The sequence below is a fragment of the Poecilia mexicana genome, unplaced genomic scaffold, assembly GCF_051168715.1.
Source record: "Poecilia mexicana isolate PSO_F unplaced genomic scaffold, ASM5116871v1 scaffold_12, whole genome shotgun sequence".
In the NCBI taxonomy this organism is placed as follows: domain Eukaryota; kingdom Metazoa; phylum Chordata; class Actinopteri; order Cyprinodontiformes; family Poeciliidae; genus Poecilia; species Poecilia mexicana.
The window spans coordinates 2,367,804-2,390,436 of record NW_028263381.1 but is presented as its reverse complement, the minus strand read 5'-3'; the positions used below and the strand labels follow the sequence as shown (position 1 = coordinate 2,390,436).

The 22,633-nt window shown below is 38.0% G+C and overlaps 3 protein-coding genes across 3 annotated transcripts in view; 1 reads left to right on the top strand and 2 right to left on the bottom strand.

The window, feature by feature from the left end:
- slc4a5b (solute carrier family 4 member 5b) overlaps positions 1 to 5,051 on the top strand; it is a 34,864-nt gene extending 29,813 nt beyond the window's left edge. The window contains exons 24-26 of the mRNA XM_014996379.2: positions 585 to 749; positions 2,761 to 2,813; positions 4,473 to 5,051. Of these exons, the coding sequence (XP_014851865.2) occupies positions 585 to 749; positions 2,761 to 2,813; positions 4,473 to 4,758 (504 nt within the window). The 3' untranslated portion in view covers positions 4,759 to 5,051. The remainder of the gene's footprint in view (positions 1 to 584; positions 750 to 2,760; positions 2,814 to 4,472) is intronic.
- Positions 5,052 to 7,096: 2,045 nt separating this feature from the next.
- LOC106923389 (ubiquitin) lies at positions 7,097 to 8,093 on the bottom strand. Its single transcript, XM_014996378.2, has 2 exons — positions 7,980 to 8,093; positions 7,097 to 7,437 (listed from the first exon to the last, which is right to left on the bottom strand). Exon 2 carries the CDS (start codon positions 7,428 to 7,430, stop codon positions 7,197 to 7,199), a length of 234 nt encoding a protein of 77 aa, XP_014851864.1. The 5' UTR covers positions 7,431 to 7,437; positions 7,980 to 8,093; the 3' UTR covers positions 7,097 to 7,196.
- Positions 8,094 to 11,768: 3,675 nt separating this feature from the next.
- sez6l (seizure related 6 homolog (mouse)-like) overlaps positions 11,769 to 22,633 on the bottom strand; it is a 64,686-nt gene continuing 53,821 nt past the window's right edge. The window contains exons 11-17 of the mRNA XM_014996373.2: positions 18,994 to 19,188; positions 18,121 to 18,312; positions 17,360 to 17,554; positions 16,410 to 16,445; positions 16,008 to 16,122; positions 15,168 to 15,273; positions 11,769 to 14,543 (exon numbers count right to left, since the gene is read on the bottom strand). Coding sequence (XP_014851859.2) covers positions 14,511 to 14,543; positions 15,168 to 15,273; positions 16,008 to 16,122; positions 16,410 to 16,445; positions 17,360 to 17,554; positions 18,121 to 18,312; positions 18,994 to 19,188 — 872 coding nt within the window. The 3' untranslated portion in view covers positions 11,769 to 14,510. The remainder of the gene's footprint in view (positions 14,544 to 15,167; positions 15,274 to 16,007; positions 16,123 to 16,409; positions 16,446 to 17,359; positions 17,555 to 18,120; positions 18,313 to 18,993; positions 19,189 to 22,633) is intronic.

The following is a 22,633-nucleotide window of genomic DNA, read 5'->3' as shown; positions in this document are numbered from 1 at the left end:
GTGGCAGTGTTTCTTACCTCTACTCAGGTTTACTTGGTGTCATATTATAGTCTGATCGATGGCGAGTTACAAAATTAAAAAAAAATCACATTTACCATCATACATAAATGCAAACGTTGCAAAATTCCTTGCAAATATCTCTAAATTGGAAGCACAAATTCAGTGATTTTGGTAGCAAAAAAAATCATAATCGTGAAATCCTTGAGGGACAGATTAAAGTCCATGAATGCTTGAGATTCCCTCTAAAAACACATAGAACTGCCTTTTGTAGCAGCTCCTACTCCATATCTGAATATGCATTGAACATTTATGGACAACTGTTGTCCTAAACCTCCACAAATAGCAGAGGTCCACCATACCAGATCAAGAGTTGCAACTATTTTGCTTTTTAATACGCAAATGGACCACTGGACTAAGTGACTGTGTTGTGCTAAACCTCCTAGTCGGTACAAGCTCAAGTCTTTTCTGACCTTAAAGTCAAAGTAAAGCACATTTTTACCAGCGGAGCTGGTAACAGCAGTGTGACAGCAGACTTAATCTACTGTCCTCTGTTATTTTATTCATTTGTCTTGCGTCGTGAGTAGATCCTGGGACTGATGGTTGTACGAAAGCTACTGGACCTGATGTTTTCACAACATGACCTGGCCTGGCTGGACGACATCCTGCCGGACAAAGACAAGAAGAAGAAAGAGGATGACAAGAAGAAAAAGAAAGAGAAAAAGAGCGTTGAGCCGGAGAGCGACGAGGAGGTGAGAAAAAGGAGCCGTTATGGCAGCGTCTTCTCTGATAAACCCACTCTTACTCTAATGTCCAAAACTGTGAGTGTGTTTTTCTTCAAATTGAAATCATGTGCGTCACTCCATCTGCTGCGGGTGTGTTGCTTCTGGCTTTGTTTTTTTCTGACTAATACTGTATGTTTCTCCTCTCTTTCCCACAGTGTTGCTGAAAAGGCACTGTATAACACTTACTACAGTCTTCTTGTCTGTCCGTCCTAATCTTAGAGGATTTATCTCCTTTCACATTTTCCTGCACCGTAGAAACAGTCTGTTTGCTTCATCAAGCCCATTTTGTCTTTGGTTCGACATAGAAGACGCTGATGGTACTCTGCATCTCGTTACTGCTAATGTAGCTCACAGACATTTGTTCTGGAATGAGTTTGAAGGGATTACTCAAAAATCTAAAATCACATAAAAAAATAAAAAAAAACATAGCTTTGGATTTTCATAGTGTCATAAAGTTTGTCTTGTGTCTATGTCCAAAAAGCCTCCAGTTACCGGTGAAGATAGAAAATAGCTAAATATGTCTTATGCATAAATAGTTTCACCTTCTTACAAACATTAAATATGTTATTAACACAAGAAAATAACTTTTGACAGGTAAAACCAAAATTTATCAGTTATTTGATGCAACATTGTTGACAGAAATCAAAGTTTCTGACAACGCCGACATTCATTGACAGTAACACCAATGTGGAGTACATTCTGCTTTTCTTTAAGAAGGAAGTCACTGACAGATTTTTCTTTTAACCTGGGCTCTATATTTCTTTTTTGGGGAGAAATCTGAGAAAAAAATATTAAATTATTACCAAATCATCTCTGAGCTGAGCATCCACAACAGATCAACCTGTTGCAACTAGGAGAAAACTTAAGTACATGACTTTGGAAAAGTATTTACCCTCATGGATGATTTCCTCTTTTGTTTTTTTTGTTTTTTACTGCATTTACAAATCAATCATCATGAACAAAATCTGGCTTTTCAGGTGAAAGCAAATTTCTACAAAATTAAAACAATTAAATAGAAATATATTACATGACATAAGTGAGTGCATAAATTCTCATCTCCTTTAATGTGACTGACCTAATTCAACTGAGGTCTGGCCAAGTGGTTCTAATTTTCAGGGTATTCTGTGTTTGATAATGGCTGTTTTGAGGCTACACTTTAATTTTCACAAACCAATCCTTTTTGGTTTTATGTTTAAAATAATGGCATCGTACAATATGTGGTGTGTGTTTCTACTCAGTTTGATTTAAATAGAACCTTATTTTAACATCACCCTCACGGAGGGTGTCTGCACTTTTTACTGTACATCTTTGTTCTGTTGACGTACAAAGGATTTTATACCTGTGCATAAAGGAGTATAGATCCAAGGTTGAAAAACTGTCTAATGCTCCTTAAAGACTTGAGTTCTACCTGCATGCCAACTGTTTCCTGTTTCCCTCAGTCCATCAGTCCATCCTCAGTGAAGATTCACATGGAGGCTGTAGGCCCCCACACAGAGTCAGACCCCACCCAGATTAACCCCTGCATTAAAAACCAAACCTCTGAGTGAGTAAACCAACCACTTCCTCTTCCTTAACAGAATCTGTTACCTTATCCATTATAATTTAAGTGTTGTAAGTGTTAAGTGTTTGTATCATTGATGCTGTTTCTTAGTGTGACAGGTTGGACTGTTCATAGAGTGTTAACAGAGCTTTGATGTAACGGGATGTAACTGTTATACTTCATCAGTGTAGACAAAGTGCAACACTGATGTAACTGAGAAAATATTGCTCACACTAGATTTTGTTGTGTTTTGGATATAAATGAGAAATCATCGTCACGCCAATAGATCTAAAATATTTATCTATTGGGAATTGATTTTTCTAACTCTGCCTTCATGTGTTTGTGTTGTGTTTTCATGTACATGCCTGTGTGCGCTTGCTTTGTGTCGTTTCGTGCGCGTTCTCTCTGCTGGTGTTACGTACATGTGGTTCATTACAGGAGATGAACCCTTACTCAACAGTCACGTCGGATCAAAATGAACTAGACCGCAGGTACTGTGTGCTGAAACCGCCTGTCTAATTCAGAGAGCTGATGGATTATCCTAGCTAGGGCAACACCTCCACAACACCACACACACATACACGCACACACACACACACAGCTGAAACATAAACACACATATCTGCTGTACTACTTATACCATGTGTTCATATATGGATGTCGAATTAAAATCCTTTTCAGAGTAAGGATTTTAATTGTTGAGAGAATTTTGATAGCTTTCATTTTTCACAATAAAAGAGACATGATGCTGTGATGAGTTTGGATCAGATAGAAGAGGGACCGTTATCACATCCTTTGGGTAGCTGTGGGATGCTGCCATGATCAGTCAGTGTAATCAAGCATCAGTGCACCAACTGCAGTTTTTAAAACGGGCAAAATTTTGGAATGACTAAGAGACGTAAGGCACTAAGTCACTAACACCTGGTGGAAGTAAATCAAATGTCTACAGATGGTCTGAACCTTCAGCTTGACGAACTTAGCTAATGGTGTTATATATTTCATATGACTCACAAGTTGCTTTTCCATCATAAATGTGCACAAATCTTTGTCAGTATTCCACTAATGTCAAAAAACAAAACTTCACAATTGCAGCGTTTCCATTAAATAGGAAACACAATTAAAATCTCACTTGAATAAGTTTGTTCACAAGATAAGTGGCTAAAAAACTTCCTCCAACTACTTCTGGTCATCTTTTTCTTCATGGTTTGTGCCAGTGAGACTTATATGATTTGATAAGAGTTTTGTTGCAGTTTCAAAACTGCCATGTGTCTATTAAGGAAATTTATTTTCGAAATGTCAAATTGCACAATTGGACAGTGGAAATGCAGCTAATCTTTAAAAACCTCTGCTTTAGACCAATTATTCTAAACCCACTTCCTCTATAGTACATCCCAGCGTTTATAAAAATTTAAATTTACTTTGAAGAAGTGTACTGTATTAGCATTCCCATGGGGACTTGATCATGACTGAAACTTCATCTGTTTCCCTGAATATTGTCAATAGTTCTTAAACTGGTGACATCCTTAGTTCTTTGCAGCACTAAGGAAAACTACAGAAGAGGATTAAGGCCACTGGAAAAACTGACTTTTTCTTAGAACTCTGACTTTATTCGGCCATGTAAAAAAATCTCTTAAATCCATGGTACGTACGGAACAGGAAGAGGAAGAGGGAGAGGATTAGGGCCAGTGAAAAAGAAAAAGGATTCAGATTTAAATCTCAATTTTGAAACAAAAGTTAGAATTCTTTTTTATCATCTTCTGTAGAAAACCTATCTCAGCTCTGCATGATGGATAATTATGAGTGGACTTAACAGAAATGAAATTGTGGTTCTTTAAAAGAATGAAAAAAAATAATTTAATAGTTAATCAAAAAATTTAAATTGTTTTGTGGCTCTAATTTGGTTATTGCTGGACTGACAGGAAAAATTGCTCTTTGGATTGTGAAGGCTACAAACCCCTTGGGTTTACTTAATATTTGAAGTTCTTGTGTTTTATGAATATAGTTTAAACATATTCATATTCAGTGGCTTCAGTTTCTAACATGTTCAGAAAAAAAAAATTATAAAATAAAAAGGATTTGCTGCCAGACTGTTGACCTTTGAGAATAGAAAGTGAATGATGAAGAGTAAAAGTGTCCCCGCTGCTCCCCAGCATCACTCTGCACCTGAAGATCTCCTGCCCCCCATCACCCACCCCCTCCCTGACGAGCCTCACCTCCGGGGACAATCAGCCTCAGCGCCCACCGCACCAACCCGTGCCCCAGGTCAGCATCCACGTGGATTCAGACTACGACCGCGACGATTCAGGCTTCTTCTCCAAACAGCAGCGGTGCAAACCGTATGCCGCCCCCAGCCTGCCACCGCCCGTAACGCCCAGGGGTTGTCGCCGGAAACCGCACGCTCACTTCAGAGACTCCTGCACAGAAACCATTCTATGAACAAAGCAAACTGCACCTTGTGATCTTCCTTTGTGTGTGAATTTAAACATGTCATGTATAACTCAGCCAAACGTGAAAACAAAATATGTCTAACACTTTTCTGTCCAAGTGAATGAACCCGTTGATCCTGAGGTGAACCAAAAACATAAATGCATGAACTCTCCTACCCCAAGAACGCTGATTGTTTTTGAGGAGTAAGCAAAATGTGAATTATGCTGAGTTAATGTAAAGTGTAAAGCACATCCCAACAATTGTAATAAAATGCTATTAAATTCTATTTGTCTAAATGCAAATTTGATCAGGGAGGTTCTTTGCCTAATCTCACCTTAAATTTAAAATTACATAATACTGTCTAAAATCACATTGTCATTCACTAGGGTCTGTTTAATAACTTCATCTCTTGCACCTCACATTTAGTTTCAAATGAATCTGGTGACATCTTGAAACATGATTATGCCATTATGAGAAACCATCAGGAATCAAAACTGAATTTAACATTTTAAATGAGATCAAATATAATAAATGTAGAACAGGAACAGCTAATTTAGTGTCATTCTTGAACCACATGACTATGCATTAGGCGTGATTAAAATTTATATCACTAAATTTCACTAAACTACTGACACGATTGAGGACCATGATGTTTTAAAGGGGCAGTATTATGTAAAATCAGCATTTCCTTCAGACTAGCCAGCAGCAATTAGCAAACACCTGGTGGAACTGCACATCACCTGAGCTCATATGATCTACTTCTCAGAAAAACACTATGGATGTTAAAAGGTGAACAGCGACGTGATGACTTCCTGAAGGCAGAGTGTTGGAAAGAGGACCTCTTAGAGAGAGAGGCCCAGTTTCAAGGCGCCAAGTTACAAACTGAAATGTCATGTATCTATTTGACATATTCACATTTCATATATAGCATTTTTATAAGTGAAGGCAACAGTTAATTATGCTATAAAATGATACTGGAGCCAGAAAATATAATACTGCCCCTTTAAAACCTCTGCATGGAATTTTTTCCCAGCATGTGAACCACATTACCAAAAAGGCTCACCATCACCTTCACCTGCTGAGAAGCCAATGTTTTCCATCTAAGAAATGTTTTATCATCCATTTTATATCCCCTCCTGCTGCAGTTTCATTACAGTGAAAGCAAAACTACCCAGAATCAACCAGGCCAGCAAAATCATTGGTTTAGTTTAAAGCTCAATCCACTGTCACCAGGAACGCTACACAGATCAGTCATATTCACTGTTTTTCAGCTTCTTCCCTTGTGGGGGCATCACAACATTCATTTCCAGTAAAAATCTAAATTTGTTTCCTCTGCAATAATTCTAAGGCTGCATAGTTTTTTTTTTTTTTTAGTACAAAAGAGTTAGTTTTATCTCAACAGATTTTTTAATGAAGCTCTGTCAGAATGTCACATCCAGGACTAAGTTAAGCAGATTGAATGAGCTCCCTTATTAAAAAACACTGGACGCTTTTCAGAGAGATGCCAGCTTTAGTTTTGATTTCATTCATGACCTCAAGTATCTAGAACGGGTGCTGGCAACTCCAGGCCTCGAGGGCCGGTCTCCTGCAACTTTTAGATGCGTCTCTACTTCTACACACAAGTCAAATAATGAGGTTGTTAGCAGGACTCTGGAGAACTTGCCTGCACTTAGGAGGTGATTCAGCTGTTGGATTCAAGTGCTTTGAACCAGAGAGACATCCAAGAGTTGCAGGACACCAGCCCTCAAAGACAGGATTGCCCACCCCTGATCGAGAAATATAACCACCTTGTATATACAGCTGACCCAACTGTTGGGTAAATATTCAAAACCTTTTGGTTCTGGACTAAAGTCAAAACTTACACCCAGGTTTTGTTCAGTCATCTAAAATGGACTGAAGTATTTGAAGCATTTCAATTTGAACTTTTAACAATGCCGTCTTTGACCATATGATTGTTTTAGAAAACATGGATAAATTCAAGGTGAGGTCTACACAGAGTGATTAGACTAGTCGAGCCTCTCCCAGTCAGACATGCTGAGGTCAACATAAAGGTCATTATTGAAACATAGCAGCAAACTTAAAACCCAATTTAAAGTTTAAAGTTTACTAATGGAAGCAGGTTTTGGTTTTAATTTTGATTAGAAAACAAAACTGGTTTTTACCCATTCTTAAGTTAGACTAATGTTCAACTGGACTTTGAAAAAAATCCAGATAAGCAAGTCTGCATAGTTGAGGCACATTTGGACTTTTAAAAGCCCAACTGACCTGCTCCAAAACATAATACAGTTTTACTCCATTGTGAATATTTAGTTAATGAACCTAGTTTTTGAAATTAAACTCATTCAAGTCAGGAATGTTTCAACTTTATTTATATGTTAAAGGAAAACTATGTGGACAAGGATTACATCTCTTCAAAACTGAACCATAACATCTTTGTGAGCAGGTCCTCAGCATCCTCCCCTCAGGCGGAGCACCAGGTGGAGGGTGGACTCCTTCTGGATGTTGTAGTCCGACAGGGTGCGGCCATCTTCCAGCTGTTTGCCAGCAAAGATCAGTCTCTGCTGGTCAGGAGGAATGCCTTCTTTATCCTGAATCTTTGCCTTCACGTTCTCAATGGTGTCACTGGGCTCCACCTCCAGGGTAATGGTCTTCCCAGTGAGGGTTTTCACGAAAATCTGCATCTTTACACTAGAGGATACGGTAGTAGTCATTTGACAAATTAAATGCTGTAAACACAATCATGTTTACCATTTCAAGTCAAGAAACAGTTTGATAGCTATTCTGCTTTTCGCCTTCCTTGAATAGCAAATTTACTAAAAGTCAAATTTTGATACATCACAGAAAAGGGCTGCTCCAGCTTCAAACCAGCCACAACCGTGTCTCGCCACAGCGCTGACAGCAGTGTACCGTGGATTATGCTAACTAGCTACATTTAGCCTGCTAGTGCGAGTCCCTTTGCTCTTCACAACCCGTTAGGTGATTGTACAGTCCGACATGAATTCACTTGTTTTGACTCAAAAGTCGACATCAAGTAAAATTCTTGCTGATATACCAGAGAAAAGAAAAGGCAGAAGTAGAGATAAATTTGTAGTTTGGTGACGTCAAGCCAATTTGCGTTAATAACTTCACTTAACAACCCGAACATATATTAAATATAAATTTAAAATAGTGAGATATAGATAAACGACCAGGTTCGTACGAGTTACGAATTTAAACGGATCTTGTCTCACCTGTTAACTTGGTTCAACTCCGGCAGAATGTGGCTGGAAATTATCACGACAACTCGCGCACAGGCGGTATTTATACCCAACAAACCTATATCCTTCCGCCGCTCCACCAAGAGGTACTATATAACAAGGTCGTGCGCAACCACAAAAGTGATGATAACTTACGACAATTAGCCACACCCACACACACACACACACACACACACACACACACACACATATGCATATATATATATATATATATATATATATATATATATATATATATATATATATATATATATATATATATATATATATATATATATATACCTGTGAATGTTTTGAAGGATTGTTGTACGTGCTTATGTAAGACAATATATATATATATATATATATATATATATATATATATATATATATATATATATATATATATATATATATATATATATATATATATATATATATATATATATGCATTGTAACTGTGAAGTTACAGTCGGAGAGAAAAAAATGTTGTCTGAGAATGACATAAAACCCAACTTAAATATGTTCCAGTTATGGTATTAATTGATTATTGATTATAGAATTTTCAAAAATCTAATCAGAACTTTACAACATCTGGGGGAAATGGAAGTCAATCATAAAAATACCAAATTCTTCAACCATTCATGAAGTGAAATTGACAATAAATAATTTTTAGACAACATCATACAAGAGACAGAAGATTGCCTATTATAATAGTGCTATTACAATATATTCTTCAAATGTCTTTCTAGATAGAGGCACTTGAAAAATTTAGTACTTTTGTTGCATTGCTATAAAAAAATTTGAAACTATTGCACTAACAGAAAATAACAAATTTATTTTTGAAATGTCAAATTGCACAATTTTAGGGTTAATGGAAATGCACCAACACAGATGCTTCTACTTGAGCTAATTCTAAAGCAAAATCACAAGATTGAAGTCAAAAACTGAAGAAACTTCATCTTCACAATGTCACTGGAGAACCTGTGAATGTTTTGAAGGATTGTTGTACGTGCTTATGTAAGACAATGAGAAATATCACCACCTTTATCCTTCAAACTAAACAATTACAATGTTTCCAAAATTGAAGCATTTTTCTCATGCAGGTGCATCATGGTGGATTGAAGAGGTTCCATGAGTGTTAAAAAGGGAAAACCTGGGAATTTATTAAGCAAATTTATTTTCAAAATTTCAAATTGTACAATTACTGCACATGGTTATTGGAAGCATGGATGGTGACGCTGAAGAAAGATGGCTACTTTAGCATTCATGCATTCCACCAAACTGGACTTACACTCAGGAGGCTTGCTATCACAGTGCTAATGCTGGAATTCACTGAGAGTGGCCCTTTAATTCACAAAGATTTTCAGAAGCAATCTACACCTTAATGTAATAACATTGAAGAGTGAGCAAATACCTCTTTTGCGTCTTTTCAAATATTACTGATGGATTCTTACTGCATGTTTTTTTTCAGTGCTGTGAGTTCTTTGTTGTATTAAGAATCTTTTTCTGTCGCTGCGCTCCCGAGTGTCTCTGGATAATGGTACCACCAGCTATACACAGTAACTGCAGGTGGTAATTCTGGTTCTGCGAGTGTCTTTTGGTTCATTAAACCTGTGTGTGGGTTTCTCAGAGAGCCGGATATTATCAAGCATCTGGTTAAAAGCTTCTCAAGAGATGAATTAAACGCAGCAGGGAAGCCACTAGAAACTGTTACCATGCAGGAAACCTTGTACTCCGATTAGAATTCCTGCTGGTTACAGAGAGAGTCATTAGGACATTAAAGGAGGCTGGAGGTAGGGAAAAGCCGCATGGGAGAATTTGCCTCAACGCCGTTATATATTTGCAAGACGACAACATTAGGATAGAGAGAAGTCATTTATCAAGCAGAATGGAAGTTAAAGCTACAAACAGGAATGGAAGTTCTTCAAAGGAATTTTACCATTAGTTTAACCATCACAATGTGGGAATGTTGAGTCCACTTATGATATTAGACAGTTTTCTATGTGGCCTGTATGACAGCTCTGGTTGCTTTGCTGTCAAATCACATCAGGATGGTGATGAGTCTTGTTTCAGACATTGTGCTTCTAAAAACTGATGTTCCCATTCAGCCTCACAGTTTGTGAGACTGAAGGACTGAGTGTCTAACCAGGTGGTCAGCAGCACAGGAGCACCACAGGGGACTGTACTCTCACCATTCCTTTTCACTATCTACACTTCAGACTTCCAGCACAAGTCTGACCTCTGTCATCTACAGAAAGACTCTGCAGTTGTTGGCAACAGACTGGACTGGAGACGCAACAGTGAAGCTGTTATATAAGAATGGAATTAACAGACTAGACTTCTTGACGAAGCTAAGATCCTTCAAGGTTTGCAGCAAGATGCTGCAGATCTTCTGTCAGTCTGTAGTTGAGAGCATCATCTCCTCTGCTGTCATCTGTTGGGGCAGCAGCATCAGAGCCATCAGAACCTAAAAGGCTCAATAACCTGATAAAGAAGGCTGGTTCTGTTCTGGGTACGACTATGAAACCTCTGAGGATGATGATGCAAAGAAGGATTCCTCATAAAACAAAGAAAATTGTAGACAACTCTGACCATCCTCTGTGTCGGGGTTTGGTCATCAAGAAATATCTTTTCTTGAGTTTACCAGATGGAACCTGAAACAACGGGGAGTTAGTAGGAGGCGAGATCCAGGTAGGGATGATGGTGACAGATAAAAAATGAGGAGGATTATTGAGAGATTAACCTTTACAAAGATTTACACACATTTGTAAGGGAAACGCAGTTAATGAGATCTACCATTGCTAGTGTAAAAAAAAAAAAAAGAATGTGAATGTTTACTAGATAATCTGTCACATTGTGCCAGTCATACTGAGTGGATCCTTATAAGTAATAAAAAATAAATAAATACTGAGTGGATCCTGCTAATGATAGCAGCCCACAGGCTTCTCTGTTCCATCATTATCTCGGTGTGTCCGCCCAGCCGGCCCAGGAGGCGCAGCATTCCCCACAGGCTGGCCATCTGGTTGGGCTTCTTGGGGCGGATCTTGGTCCTGGGCTCGCTCATGTGCTTGTCCAATAACCTCAGCTCAAATCTGATTGGTGATTTTGAATAGAAACTGTGGTTAGATTCTGTATCAGACTGATTTCAAACCTCAGAGAAATGCTGCCCTGTCTAATTCTGACTTTTCATCTATTCATTTTAAACATTTTCAACTCACGTCCATTTTTACCCATAAGAACATTATTTTGTGGTAATGTTAACATTTAGTTATAGTTCACTTCCCTTTTATAGAGTAGGATTGTTCATTTTTTAAAATCCATTTTAATGTCAAAATCATAGACTTTCTTGAATATGTTGTTAATTCTGAAGCCCGACTTCTTGGAGGTCAAATTCTAAACATGGAGTCTGTATAACAAAAAACAAACAAACAAACAAACAAAAAAAACACTGATATGAGAATGGGTGGAGTGATGGACAGAAAGGAAATTTAATCTAAAAAAAAATCTTAATTCCTACCTCTGCATAATGCTCCACAGTAAGATTATGCAGAAATCCTGGATAATGCCTCAACTTCCCCTAAGACTTATGTTCAATCCAGATAGATTTACTGGAATCTGATGCATTTTATGGAAAACAAAAGGCTGGTCAAGAGAGGAGATGGGAATGCATTCATTTCAGAAATTAGATTTTTCATATTTTTTCTAGGTAGATCTCTGAAAGAACAAACCTACTATATAAAACATGACACACACACACCTTAAAACACTCCAGTCTTTACAAACTTTTTCACATTTTTTTATTCAAGTTTTACTTCTTATTTAAGTAAACTGATCATATTTTTCCAATCATAATGAAAATGTACATTTATTATTCTGCATAAAACATCACATTTACAGTACATCAAAATAAATACGTCTTCTTCTGGGATCGCTTGAGTTGCACTTTAATACTGATCAATTAACTACAGCTACGCATTTCACGTCTCGCAGTGAAGCCTGGTCATGACCTCTCTCTCTGACCACCAGCCTCTCCTGCCGTGTCACAGCACGTCTGTTAATCCAGCTACATGCGAAAAGAAGAAGACAAGAGTTCTGCATTGGCCCTGGGTGGACACTTGGGGACAGGAGGCTTTCTGTGTTAGGCCGACTGGGTTAAAAAAATAAAAGACGCTACATTTTCCTTCTTAGTATTGTCAGTTATTGGGAAGAGAACATGACTCATCAATGTGGACAGAGAAATTCCCCCGCCGTTCTCATGAACTGTCAGTTAGCTTTGATAGTTAGCGTTAGCAGCACCTGAATAAATGAAGTCATTGAAAGAGAGGCCCATGTTCAAATGTGGATGTTAAAGTTCCAGTGGAATCGGATGGACAGGAGTTTTTTTGTGTCTGGGTTTTAGTAATCCAAGCACACTATTGTTGGTCTGTTTCTTGTTTCAAAAATTCACTGCAGTATGTAGTTTTTATAAAATATACATATATTTTAGGTATTTGTTAAAGCTGTTATTTGTCTCGTATGAGAAAATATGAGAACATTTTCTCATAAATCATTTCATAAATCCCAGACATTGAACTGTCTGGGATTTTGTTACTTCAACAAAATCCCAGACAGTTCATTTTATGTCCCTCAACTAATATTTAAATCCGCCTCTTCTGCCTGCTTTCTGTGTTCCTCTTTCCATCTGAACAAACGCAGCTCAGTCAGAAACAACCAATCAGAGATAGGAGGAGGGTCTTAGCATTGTCAATCAGGCTCATGTATCTGTTGCTTGCACCCTCCCTCTTTCCCACTGCTGCATCACTGCTTCTTCTGTGCAAAGGAGCCTGTCATGAATGCTAACGGTAGTTAGCAGGATCACCAATGACGACGGATAAACAGTTTTCCTGAAAAGGTAAATTGTTTCTCCGCCATTAGCATATTGAGAAACGATTACACAAGGTTGATTGACAGCGCTAAGACCCTCCCCCAGGCTCTGATTGGCTGCTTCTGATCTGTGCATTTTTGAGACAAAGGAGCTCATTTTTTCCAGTTTGTCTGTTATACTGTCCTGACATAGTTTAAGAAATATACACAAAACATTGGTTTTATAAAAGTTACCTACTGCAGCTTTGACAAATAACTAGTATCATTTCCCTGACCATCTACTGGAATGTGAGCTGTAGCTGAAGCAGGCTGCACACATTTTCAGACATGAGACACATCATGTACATTCCCCTGCTACAGCCTGTAAATGCTATGCTAATGTAGCAATGACTAGTGCTACTTAGTCCATTATTCACTGATGATGATTCATTCAGCTAAGTGGCTCACGCAGCAGACGACCTGCAGTGATTTGCCCTTGAGGTTATTAATTGATGGCAGGACATTTTCTTTCCATGTGAAAAAAAAGAAATCTAAGGGGGAGGAAGTATTTTTTCATACCATTGTAAAATCTTATATAATTTATTTATATTTGCCTGTTTTTTGGTGTATATTGAATGTACTTGTGGGACATTTTTTGGCAATGTTATTCAAAAATAACTTTTTCCACTGTAGTGGGATTTAGTTCATTTCTCCTCTTTGAAACAATCCAAAATGTTTTGACTGGCGGTAAAACAGAGTGCCTTAAACATGTATTATTTGTATCAGTTTTGTCCCATCAGCTGATTCAGTATAAGTAAAGCAGAGCTTTGCACAGCTGAATGGTTGCCATGGGAGATTAAAAGATTTCTCAAACATGCATGAAAGAATCAAAGCAATACTCCAGGTATGGTTCTGATGAGGGAATAACATTATGACATGACATAAAGCTCAAAAAAGGTTGATTTTACATAGTACTGCCCCTTTAAATCTATTATTTACATCTGACAGCACAACAGAGCCCCGTATAGTCTGACAGTTATGGTGCAATAGACTGCAGTGGCATTTTATGTCCCTCTACTAATATTTACATTTCAATTTGATCTTTCCAAAAAAAATAAACATTTCTCACCTAGATTTTAAATGTGAAATAAATTATGATTGTTTTCTGTGAATTTCCTGCATGTAAATGTTTTAAATTTAGCACAGAAATGTCAAACTCCTCCAGTAACAAAGGTACTGTAACTACAAAATACATGAACTTGGCTTCTACAGAAAAAAGGTCCGACAGCAGCTGTGTTACAAGTGAAACAAAATGATTAGAAATCTAGGTTCTCCCAAAAAGAACATGTTTTGACCCTCTAATTTCACATTCCTCCCACGGCGTCCTGTCCCCGACGTCTTCCTTTACATATCCTGTCCATATTGCCTCCCGCCGATGTGTCACCGACTCGTGTCACTATCTCTTTGCTTCACAGGTTCGTCTTCAGTTTCCCATTATGTCTACAAAAGCTATCACATCAAAGGGTGGAGGGGGGAGATGAGTGACTGTGTCTTGTAGCAGGGAGGGGCTGGACATCATTATTTGTATTTACATGGCCTCCTCCTGGGTAGAAAGGGTCAGGGAGGGATGATGAGGTGTCAGCGCCGGGTGGTTGCTTCAGAAGTGTCTTTAGAAATGTTTCATATTGATACTTCATATTCACGAGTGTCCTGCTGAAAGTGAAGCAGAGTGATAGAGGCGGCTTTACTTCAACAAAATCCCAGACAGTTCAACGTTATTTTGTCATCATTTTCACAACTTTTCTTTTTCGGTCGTGTTTGGGGTTGTAGGCTACTAGCTTTGACTTAACACCAGGAAAGTGTTTTGGTTTGTTGGTTTGGTCTGGACCAAAAAATGTGGTCCAGACCTGTTGTTCACGGATGTTGCTTGAGCGTCAGATTTTACTGACGTATCAGGAAAATGTGAATATAAAGGTTCCATCTTGGGCTTTTGCTTGTAAAAAAATGTGTTACAGTTCTGGCCCAAGGGCGCTGTTTATCACACAGCTTAAACTCTGTAAGTTAGTTTTCTCAACATGTCATTTGAAAAACCACGTTAAGCTAATGCTACACATTTAGCAAGAAGGTTTAGCAGACTCACTGCAGCTGATTATCATAGGGAAGGTAAGGGTTCCAAAGATGTTATTCATGTGAAATCTTTTAAAAAATGACTTACCTGCTTTGAGAAAAGTAATGACACTTGTTTTAATATTAAAACTGAACATAAAAAAATAAAAACAAAAGGTTTTTATGTTTTCTGCCTCTAACTTATAATAATTTCCACATTTGCACACTTACTCCTCCTGTCTCATAAAGCGGGTTGTCAAATTCTGTCTCCACAGTGATCTGTCGGTAAGGGTGAGGGTAGATCAGCGGCAATCTTAGGTTGGTGTGATATCTGCACCTGTTGGGCCATAGGAGGAATTCCACATGTTAAAGGCAGCAATTAAACATTACAAATATATATATATATATATATATATATATATATATATATATATATATATATATATATATATATTGTTTTTTTTTTTTTTTTTTTTTTTAATTACAAAACACCCAATCAAGTCATCCTGGGACATCTACAGATTTACAGCAGCTTGTCAAAATGTGTGTGAACTTTAGTGTGGCACATTTTTCAGATCTGGAAAAACAAATTTCAAACTATTTCCTTCCACTTCACAATTATCACATGAAAAAAAAAGTTTTTTGTTGTAATGTGACAAAATGTGAAAAATTCAAGGGATGTGAATACTTTTGCAGGGCAATCTATCTGACTGGACGTTTTTATGGAGTTACTTTGCATAGTCACACTTGTTGTGAAATATATTAGAAATGAATTGTATAAAAATGTAACTCATTTTACACAGACTATTGTCATTCAACTGCACCTTTAAAATGTATATACAGAACAACGTTTCGTTGCAAGTCTCCAGCAATAATGGATAAATAAAATAATAAATAAAAACATGAAAACTAGTTAAAATAATAAAACGTATCAATAGAATTATAAACAATAAGAAGATCAACCATTAGTCTTAGACTTACCTTAGCCCTGGGTGATAAAAAAGGGAAACTTGAATCCGGAGCCTTCCTGTGTTTATCTGAGCCGTTTCATCCTGGAGTTTTTGGACTCACCTGGTGACGTAGACGTAGGCGCCTCCCAGCAGCACAGACAGCAGCAGAACCAGAATGAAGATGGCTAGCGCTACGTTTCCTCCATCCAGAGGGGAGCCTGCCGTCGCCTCTGCAACTAACACCCAACAAATGAATGATGCAGGATTAATAAGAAAGCATCTTCCAGAAAATAAGGAGTCAGGCAGAAGAGGGTTCAGGAAATGCAGGTGAATGAAATGGATAAACGCTGGGAGTGGGATAAACACACAGATGGCAAATGAACTCGGTAGATGTAGATGAAACATACACAGAGGGAGGAATGCTGGTTTTCTGAAACACTTTTTTACCCCCTTTCTTTGTGACTTTTGATTTATCTGTCTGCTAAGAAAAAGTGTTCACTTCTCACCACAGACAGACACTCACCTTCCAAAGCATGGTTGCCAAAGCAGTCACGGTTAGCTGAAAAACATCATTCTGTCAGTCAGTGCATATGAAAACTGACATCACACAGACTGTTTCTTTTTTATAGTCTGTATTTTTAACAAAGCCTCTCCTCCAGGTTCACATTCAGTCTTCTTTTTTTGTACTATGCCTGTCAAATCTTCTGATTTGCATAGTCAGTAAAAAATTTAAGTCAAAAACAGAGAAAACGTCAATGTGCTTTCTAAACACAATTTTTACTGATAATTTTCTTTGTCACTTATCTTCATCTACTGCAAGCAAAACTACAATAAAGCATTTTCCCTCTTAGATAATCTGAAAACTGTTTTATGCCTGATATTAAACTGTTTTGTGATAGTGAATGGAAGCAGTTGAAAATCTCACTTTTCCACACATGATCAGTTAATGTTTTACTCATTAGGATTTAACCACCCCACATTAATGTATTTGTGATGGGACTGGATTAAAATGCTTAAGTTAATTGGAGGGTCTAATAAAAAAATAACAATTTTCAATTCAAAACTCTTTCTTCTTGCTAAATTAGTAAATAAAATGACATATGAGCTGAACAACAAAGACAATTATTGTTTTTAATCTGCTCTTTGATTAAACTTTCAGGTGTGACTAAAAAGCAAGGTCAAAACAAATCAACGATTTAAGTTTAATTTAAATACAATTTAACTGGATTCATGTGACAGGATAGTCCTGCAGAAAAGTGACAAAACCTAAAGGTGAACAAATGACCTCAGTCCAATCTGATACTGAACCTCAGATATCTGTATCAGTGAAAAAAGTGGATCAGTGCATCCCTAAATTAGTTTTTACAGGAAATGTGAAGGGCATGTTCTGTAAGAACTGGAAATGTCCCTCACATCTTTAAACCTACAGATTACGATAAAATCAAAAAGACCAAACTGAAAAGCAAATCTCACCCTGGCAGAGTGGAAGAGGGCCGCTCCAAAACGAAGGGTTCCCGATTATGCACTTAATGGCCACCTCTCCTATGAGCTCATAACCTTGGTAACAAACGAATGTGAGTGACTCGCCGGGCAAGTACAACCTCTTGGACAGGATCTGGTAGCCGTTGTCAGGGAGACCGGGGTTCTCACAGGAAACAGAATCCTCAGCTGGAGGAGAGAAACACGACAAATGCTAGCAGGAGGGATTTTGGTGTTTCTCAACCCCAAATTAGGAATTTTCTTTGTGTGTGCATGTGCGTGTGTGTGTGTGTGTGTGTGTGTGTGTGTGTGTCGTAGCAGCACAGACAGATCTGACAGCCTCTGACTAAGGTGACATGAGTCATGGATAATCTCCACCCCCTCCTCCAGGTGGCTGAGGGCTGATTGGTACGCTCTATTAGCATTTCATTTACATATCAAACACTTGACACCTACATTAATAGCCCTGAAAAATACACACAGTCCACACATTATCAGGCCCAGGGTGAAGTGTAAAAGCAGCACCGACTATGGCTCACATTAATGCTGCAAAATAAAGAGAGAAAGAAAAAAACTGAGAGAGAGAGAAGGACTCACACAGACCCAGTCGTGTCAGATGGCTCTGCAGCAGGAAACCAAAGCTCCTCTGTTGTCCGTTCTGTGCAGGCTTCCACTGGTCAGACTGTTTTGTTTCTACGTGTTTAACAGTTTCTCTCTAACTGTTTGGCCCCGGGCGCTCTGCGTCAGATACTCACACACACAGTGAGGGAGTCGAGACGTCCACACGGGCGTCCCCGGCTCGCGGCCGTAGCAGGTGATGGTGGCGCCGCCCTGCATGATGAAGCCGGGGCTGCAGCTGTACTGGATGGTGGTGCCGACCAGCAGTTTGGGGTCGGACAGGGTTCTGGTGGAGTGCTCCACGTGACCCGGGTCGGAGCAGTACATGACTGAGAGGAGGAAATAAAACCACATCAACTTCTGAGCAGTGACTTGATCAGCGGTAAATGGCAGTAGTGTAATTTTCAAGTGGGGAAGAAAACTATTGAATCTCAGTATTAGACCTGAGTGAAGCTGGACCCCCCACCTTCTTCAAATCAGACAAAATTGGTGGTAAAAGTTTGTGCTACATTTGTGCCGCTATCGTTTTAAAGACATTAAGAAATGTTTCCAGAGGTCACGAAAGGTCATCCAGTCCCTCCTACCTTCTTCAAATCAGGCAAAATTGGTGCCAATCAACTCGACTGAGTTTGTGCAGCAAAACTTTTTGTTTGTGCTGCTTTGGCTTTGAAGTTCAAGTTTTGATTTAGTGAAAGTGGGGGGGCCTGGTTGACCTTTAAGCATTCATTGATATCTTAAAACCCAAAGCAGCACAAACAACAATTTTTGCTGCACAAACGTAGCAGAAACGTTTGACACCAATTTTGTCCGTTTTGAAGAAGGTGGTGGTCCAGCTTCACTCAGGTAGATATTAGGTTACAATGTATAAAAAGACAATACTTTTTCATCAATGTGTGATGAACAAATAGGAAATCAGTACATTTCCTATTTTTTTCTTTAGAGAATTGGTAAAGTTATTCTAAATTCAGAAGGTTTACCAATTATGTGCTAGAACACTGAGAAGAACTGACTCTTTTCGCAGAAGGGGGGCTGAGAGCTCCAGGAGAGGTCCAGCTGGCAGGTGAGGGTCTCCCGTCCCACCAGGTCGTACCCGGGGTCACACTGGTAGGTGATCCGAGCTCCTCGCACCAGTGCCACGTGCGACGTCGTCTTCCAGCCGTTCTGGATCTCGGGGAGGTCGGGACAGGAGTCGTTCCGGGAAACCTCTGAGACGAGAGATCAGAGACAACAGGATGATTAACTGCCTCTCCTCTCTGACAGTGTCAGCCGCCGAGGTCCATGATTGCCTGTAATGAGACGTTTCCATCTCATTAATGCGGGTCAAAAAGTCAATGTGATCAGAAGTGCTACAGCTGATTATGACACGATGCGGTGAGGAGACGGATGGATTCATCGGGCAGTTACTTCACCGCGGATCAGAGTGATGGATTTCATCTGAGCCGGGCCATCTTTGAATATCACTTCTGTGCTGATCTCACATCAGGACGGCCTCGTAGAGAGTGGCTGACAGTTTTTTTTTGTGTGTTTATCAAGATTAGGATTTCAATGTGTTTTTCTGTTACTAGGGAAGCAGAACATTTCAAGGCCAAAGTCACCAAATTGGCGTAAACAAAGATCTTAACTAAAACAAGCGTTTCATTGTGTCTAATAGTGACAAGATCCTTTTTTATTTGTTGCAAAAATATAGCAAGAAAATAAATAGATGAGTATTTGTTTTTCATTAACTGGCCTCAATTTCACACATGTAAGAAATGGCAATATGGAGCTGATTACTTTTACAAAGTGAAAATAACAAAATGGATAATGGCCTTGGAAATTGAGGATCATTAACTGTTTCACTATTTGCATATTTCATAGAAAGAATCAAGTAATATTGTATTTATACACATAGTCATAATATAATCAAAATTGGATGTCTATATTGGAAATAGGAGTTTATAAAATAGTGACAGTGGACTCCCACTGTAACTTGAGATCCATAAATCCATAAATACTTGAGAACCCGTCTAAAAAAGGCTCATAACTGCCTATTCTAATTGTTGATACATTAATATACCTTATGTATTATTAAGCACAGCAGAAACCATTAGCAGAAGCTAATATCTAGCTAATATCTAAGGAAGAGCTGCGGTCTTCCTCTGGGGGGACTAGCCAATCAGTGCCAAGGAAAATAAATAGCACTTTCAGATTGGCTGCTTTGCAAACGACAGCCATTAGCGCGTCATGTAGCATGGATCCTATGTATTTCAACTTCCCCAACTACATTTTGTTTTTAAATCTTTTGATTTGCTCCAAGAAACAAATCCAGGAGTAGGCGGGGCTCCACTGTAGTAATCACACTAACCTTTCTGAAAGAACAATTAAGGATGCCAGCAGCAGATAGCCTGACTAATTAAGCAGCAAATGTGAATATTTTTTACTTGTGTTACTCCACACTGTAAATCGTAACATCATATTTAATTGAAAAAGATGAATGAGTCTAACTTGACTTTGGTCAAGGTTTTGCTGTGAAACAAAGTACAGTGAATTGCAATGTTGACTTTCATCAAGTAAATTGGGTGCATTTAACTTTTGTTACAATAATCACTTCAATTAAATAAATTAAGGAGCAAACTATCACAGTTTTCCATATTTTATTTTAAAGTTTGAGTAGAGAAATAACAAGCAGGAACTGTTTCAGTCAAGGGATTTTCATTTAATATAAGTAGTTTCAAGTTAAAAAGAACAGTGCCTTCTGAAAGCTTTGGTGTTTATTTACATAGACAAAAAATAAGACTTGGGAGCATAGATTTATTAAGTTAAGATATGCTCACCAGAACGGCACAAATTAACGTTAATCAGTTAATTTGATGAAAACTAAACATTCTGAGGCCACAAGTTTTCATATATCTTAAAAGTAAGGAGAACTACTTGTGTTTTACAGTGTATAAAGAAATGCATAATTATCTACTACGTAATTTAGGCCACGATGTATATGACTTTACTTCAGTCTACGTCTGAAAATCAAATCTTGATAAATAAATGATATAAACATGAATCATGACCCAAATCTTAGCATTTTTTTACTTTGATTCTAAAGGTGCCCTTGAAAATCGTCAATCTGGGATCCATTAACTCCCAGGTGTGAAGTAGATTAACGCTGCGAGGAGAAACACCGAGATGAGTTTTAGTCCCTCTATTCATCTACTGCCTCAATTGGCAAATTACACCAATAAATCTTAAACAGAATGAAATATTTGTCTCAGTTCATATTCTTCTGGCAAAAAACTTCCATCAACTACAAAGTCCGCTCCTTCAAAGATGTTTTCACTGCCCAGTAAAAAAAACCCAAAAAAAACATGAAGCACTCTTTGCAGACACACAGAGCTTTATCATTCATCTACAAAGATCTTATAGATGAGGAAGCCTTTTTTTGTTTGGACTAAGTTCTATTTGAAGACCATCTTCAATTAATTGTAATAGATTTTTTTTTAAATTACATGATTTTTTTGCTGCTCTTCTGTGTGGAGAGCTTTGAAGAGTTGATCCTGTGGAAATAATCTATAATCAAGTAATAGCGTGATAAATTAAAATGAGCTCAATCATTCAGTTGTTTTGCTGATTGATTAAATATTAAATAATGATTAAATAAATATCCCAAATTTTTTTGAATATTTAAAAAGTCTTCCAGTTGCAACAGTGCTAAATGCTTCTCTGCTGGCCCTAGAAAACTGAAAAGAAAAAGTGTAAAATGCCTTAATCATATTTAATTTTATCTATAATTTTATATTTATTCTATAGACTATGTAACTTACATTGTGTATTTCTGCATAATCTTTCCTAGGGATGCACAATATTATTGGAATGGTATCTGTATTGGCCAATATTAGCTGTAAAATCTTATATCGAACATCGGCTGCTCCGACAAAATAATTCACAGATATAAAAGGCAATGTTCTGATAGCAAACCATGATGCCTGCAGCTCAGCACAGCATCATAAGAAACTGTTAGGTATTAATGCACTGATGTGCTTTTCACTTGTTTCTTGGGAACATGTTCAGTTTTGTTTTGTGAAGATTTACAAATTTGCACTGTTTGAGTGTTGTCATTGTCTTAGAGAGAACAGATGTCCTGAATAAATCTGACATTAAACATGATGTAAGTTGAAAGTGCTGCATCGTTTTCAGCCTCCCCCTTTGCATTTGGTAGCAGGCTACATTGACAAAGATAATGCAGTATTTTAGTTCCACAGTAGAGAAAGCCATATAGTTTCAGTAAGTAGGTATAGGAAAAAAATATCAGTATTGGTATCGGTTATTGGCCAAATGAGTCTTAATATATTGGCATATAGGATATCCACCAAAAATCCAATATGGTGCATCCCTGGTCTTTCCATTTCCATTGCCAGCATGGACACTTGGTCTACACCAGGGGCGCCCAATACGTCGATTGCGATCGACCGGTCGATCGCGGAAGGTTTTGAATCGATCTCAGCAGATGACAATCTGAACGCTACCAGGACGCTGAGAGCAGCACTTCCTCTTCTGACAGGCTTATCAAAAATATTCACTAAGATCCTAAACGTTTGTAGTTTCATTAAAAAAGAATAATTATAGAAAAAAATAAACGAAACGTGTTAAAATTAATAATCTCAGTAATTATTGTTTGAA

What these genes read in the sequence shown, in the direction of transcription:
- LOC106923389 (XM_014996378.2), bottom strand. Translation starts at nt 7,430, where the DNA reads ATGCAGATTTTCGTGAAAACCCTCACTGGGAAGACCATTACCCTGGAG.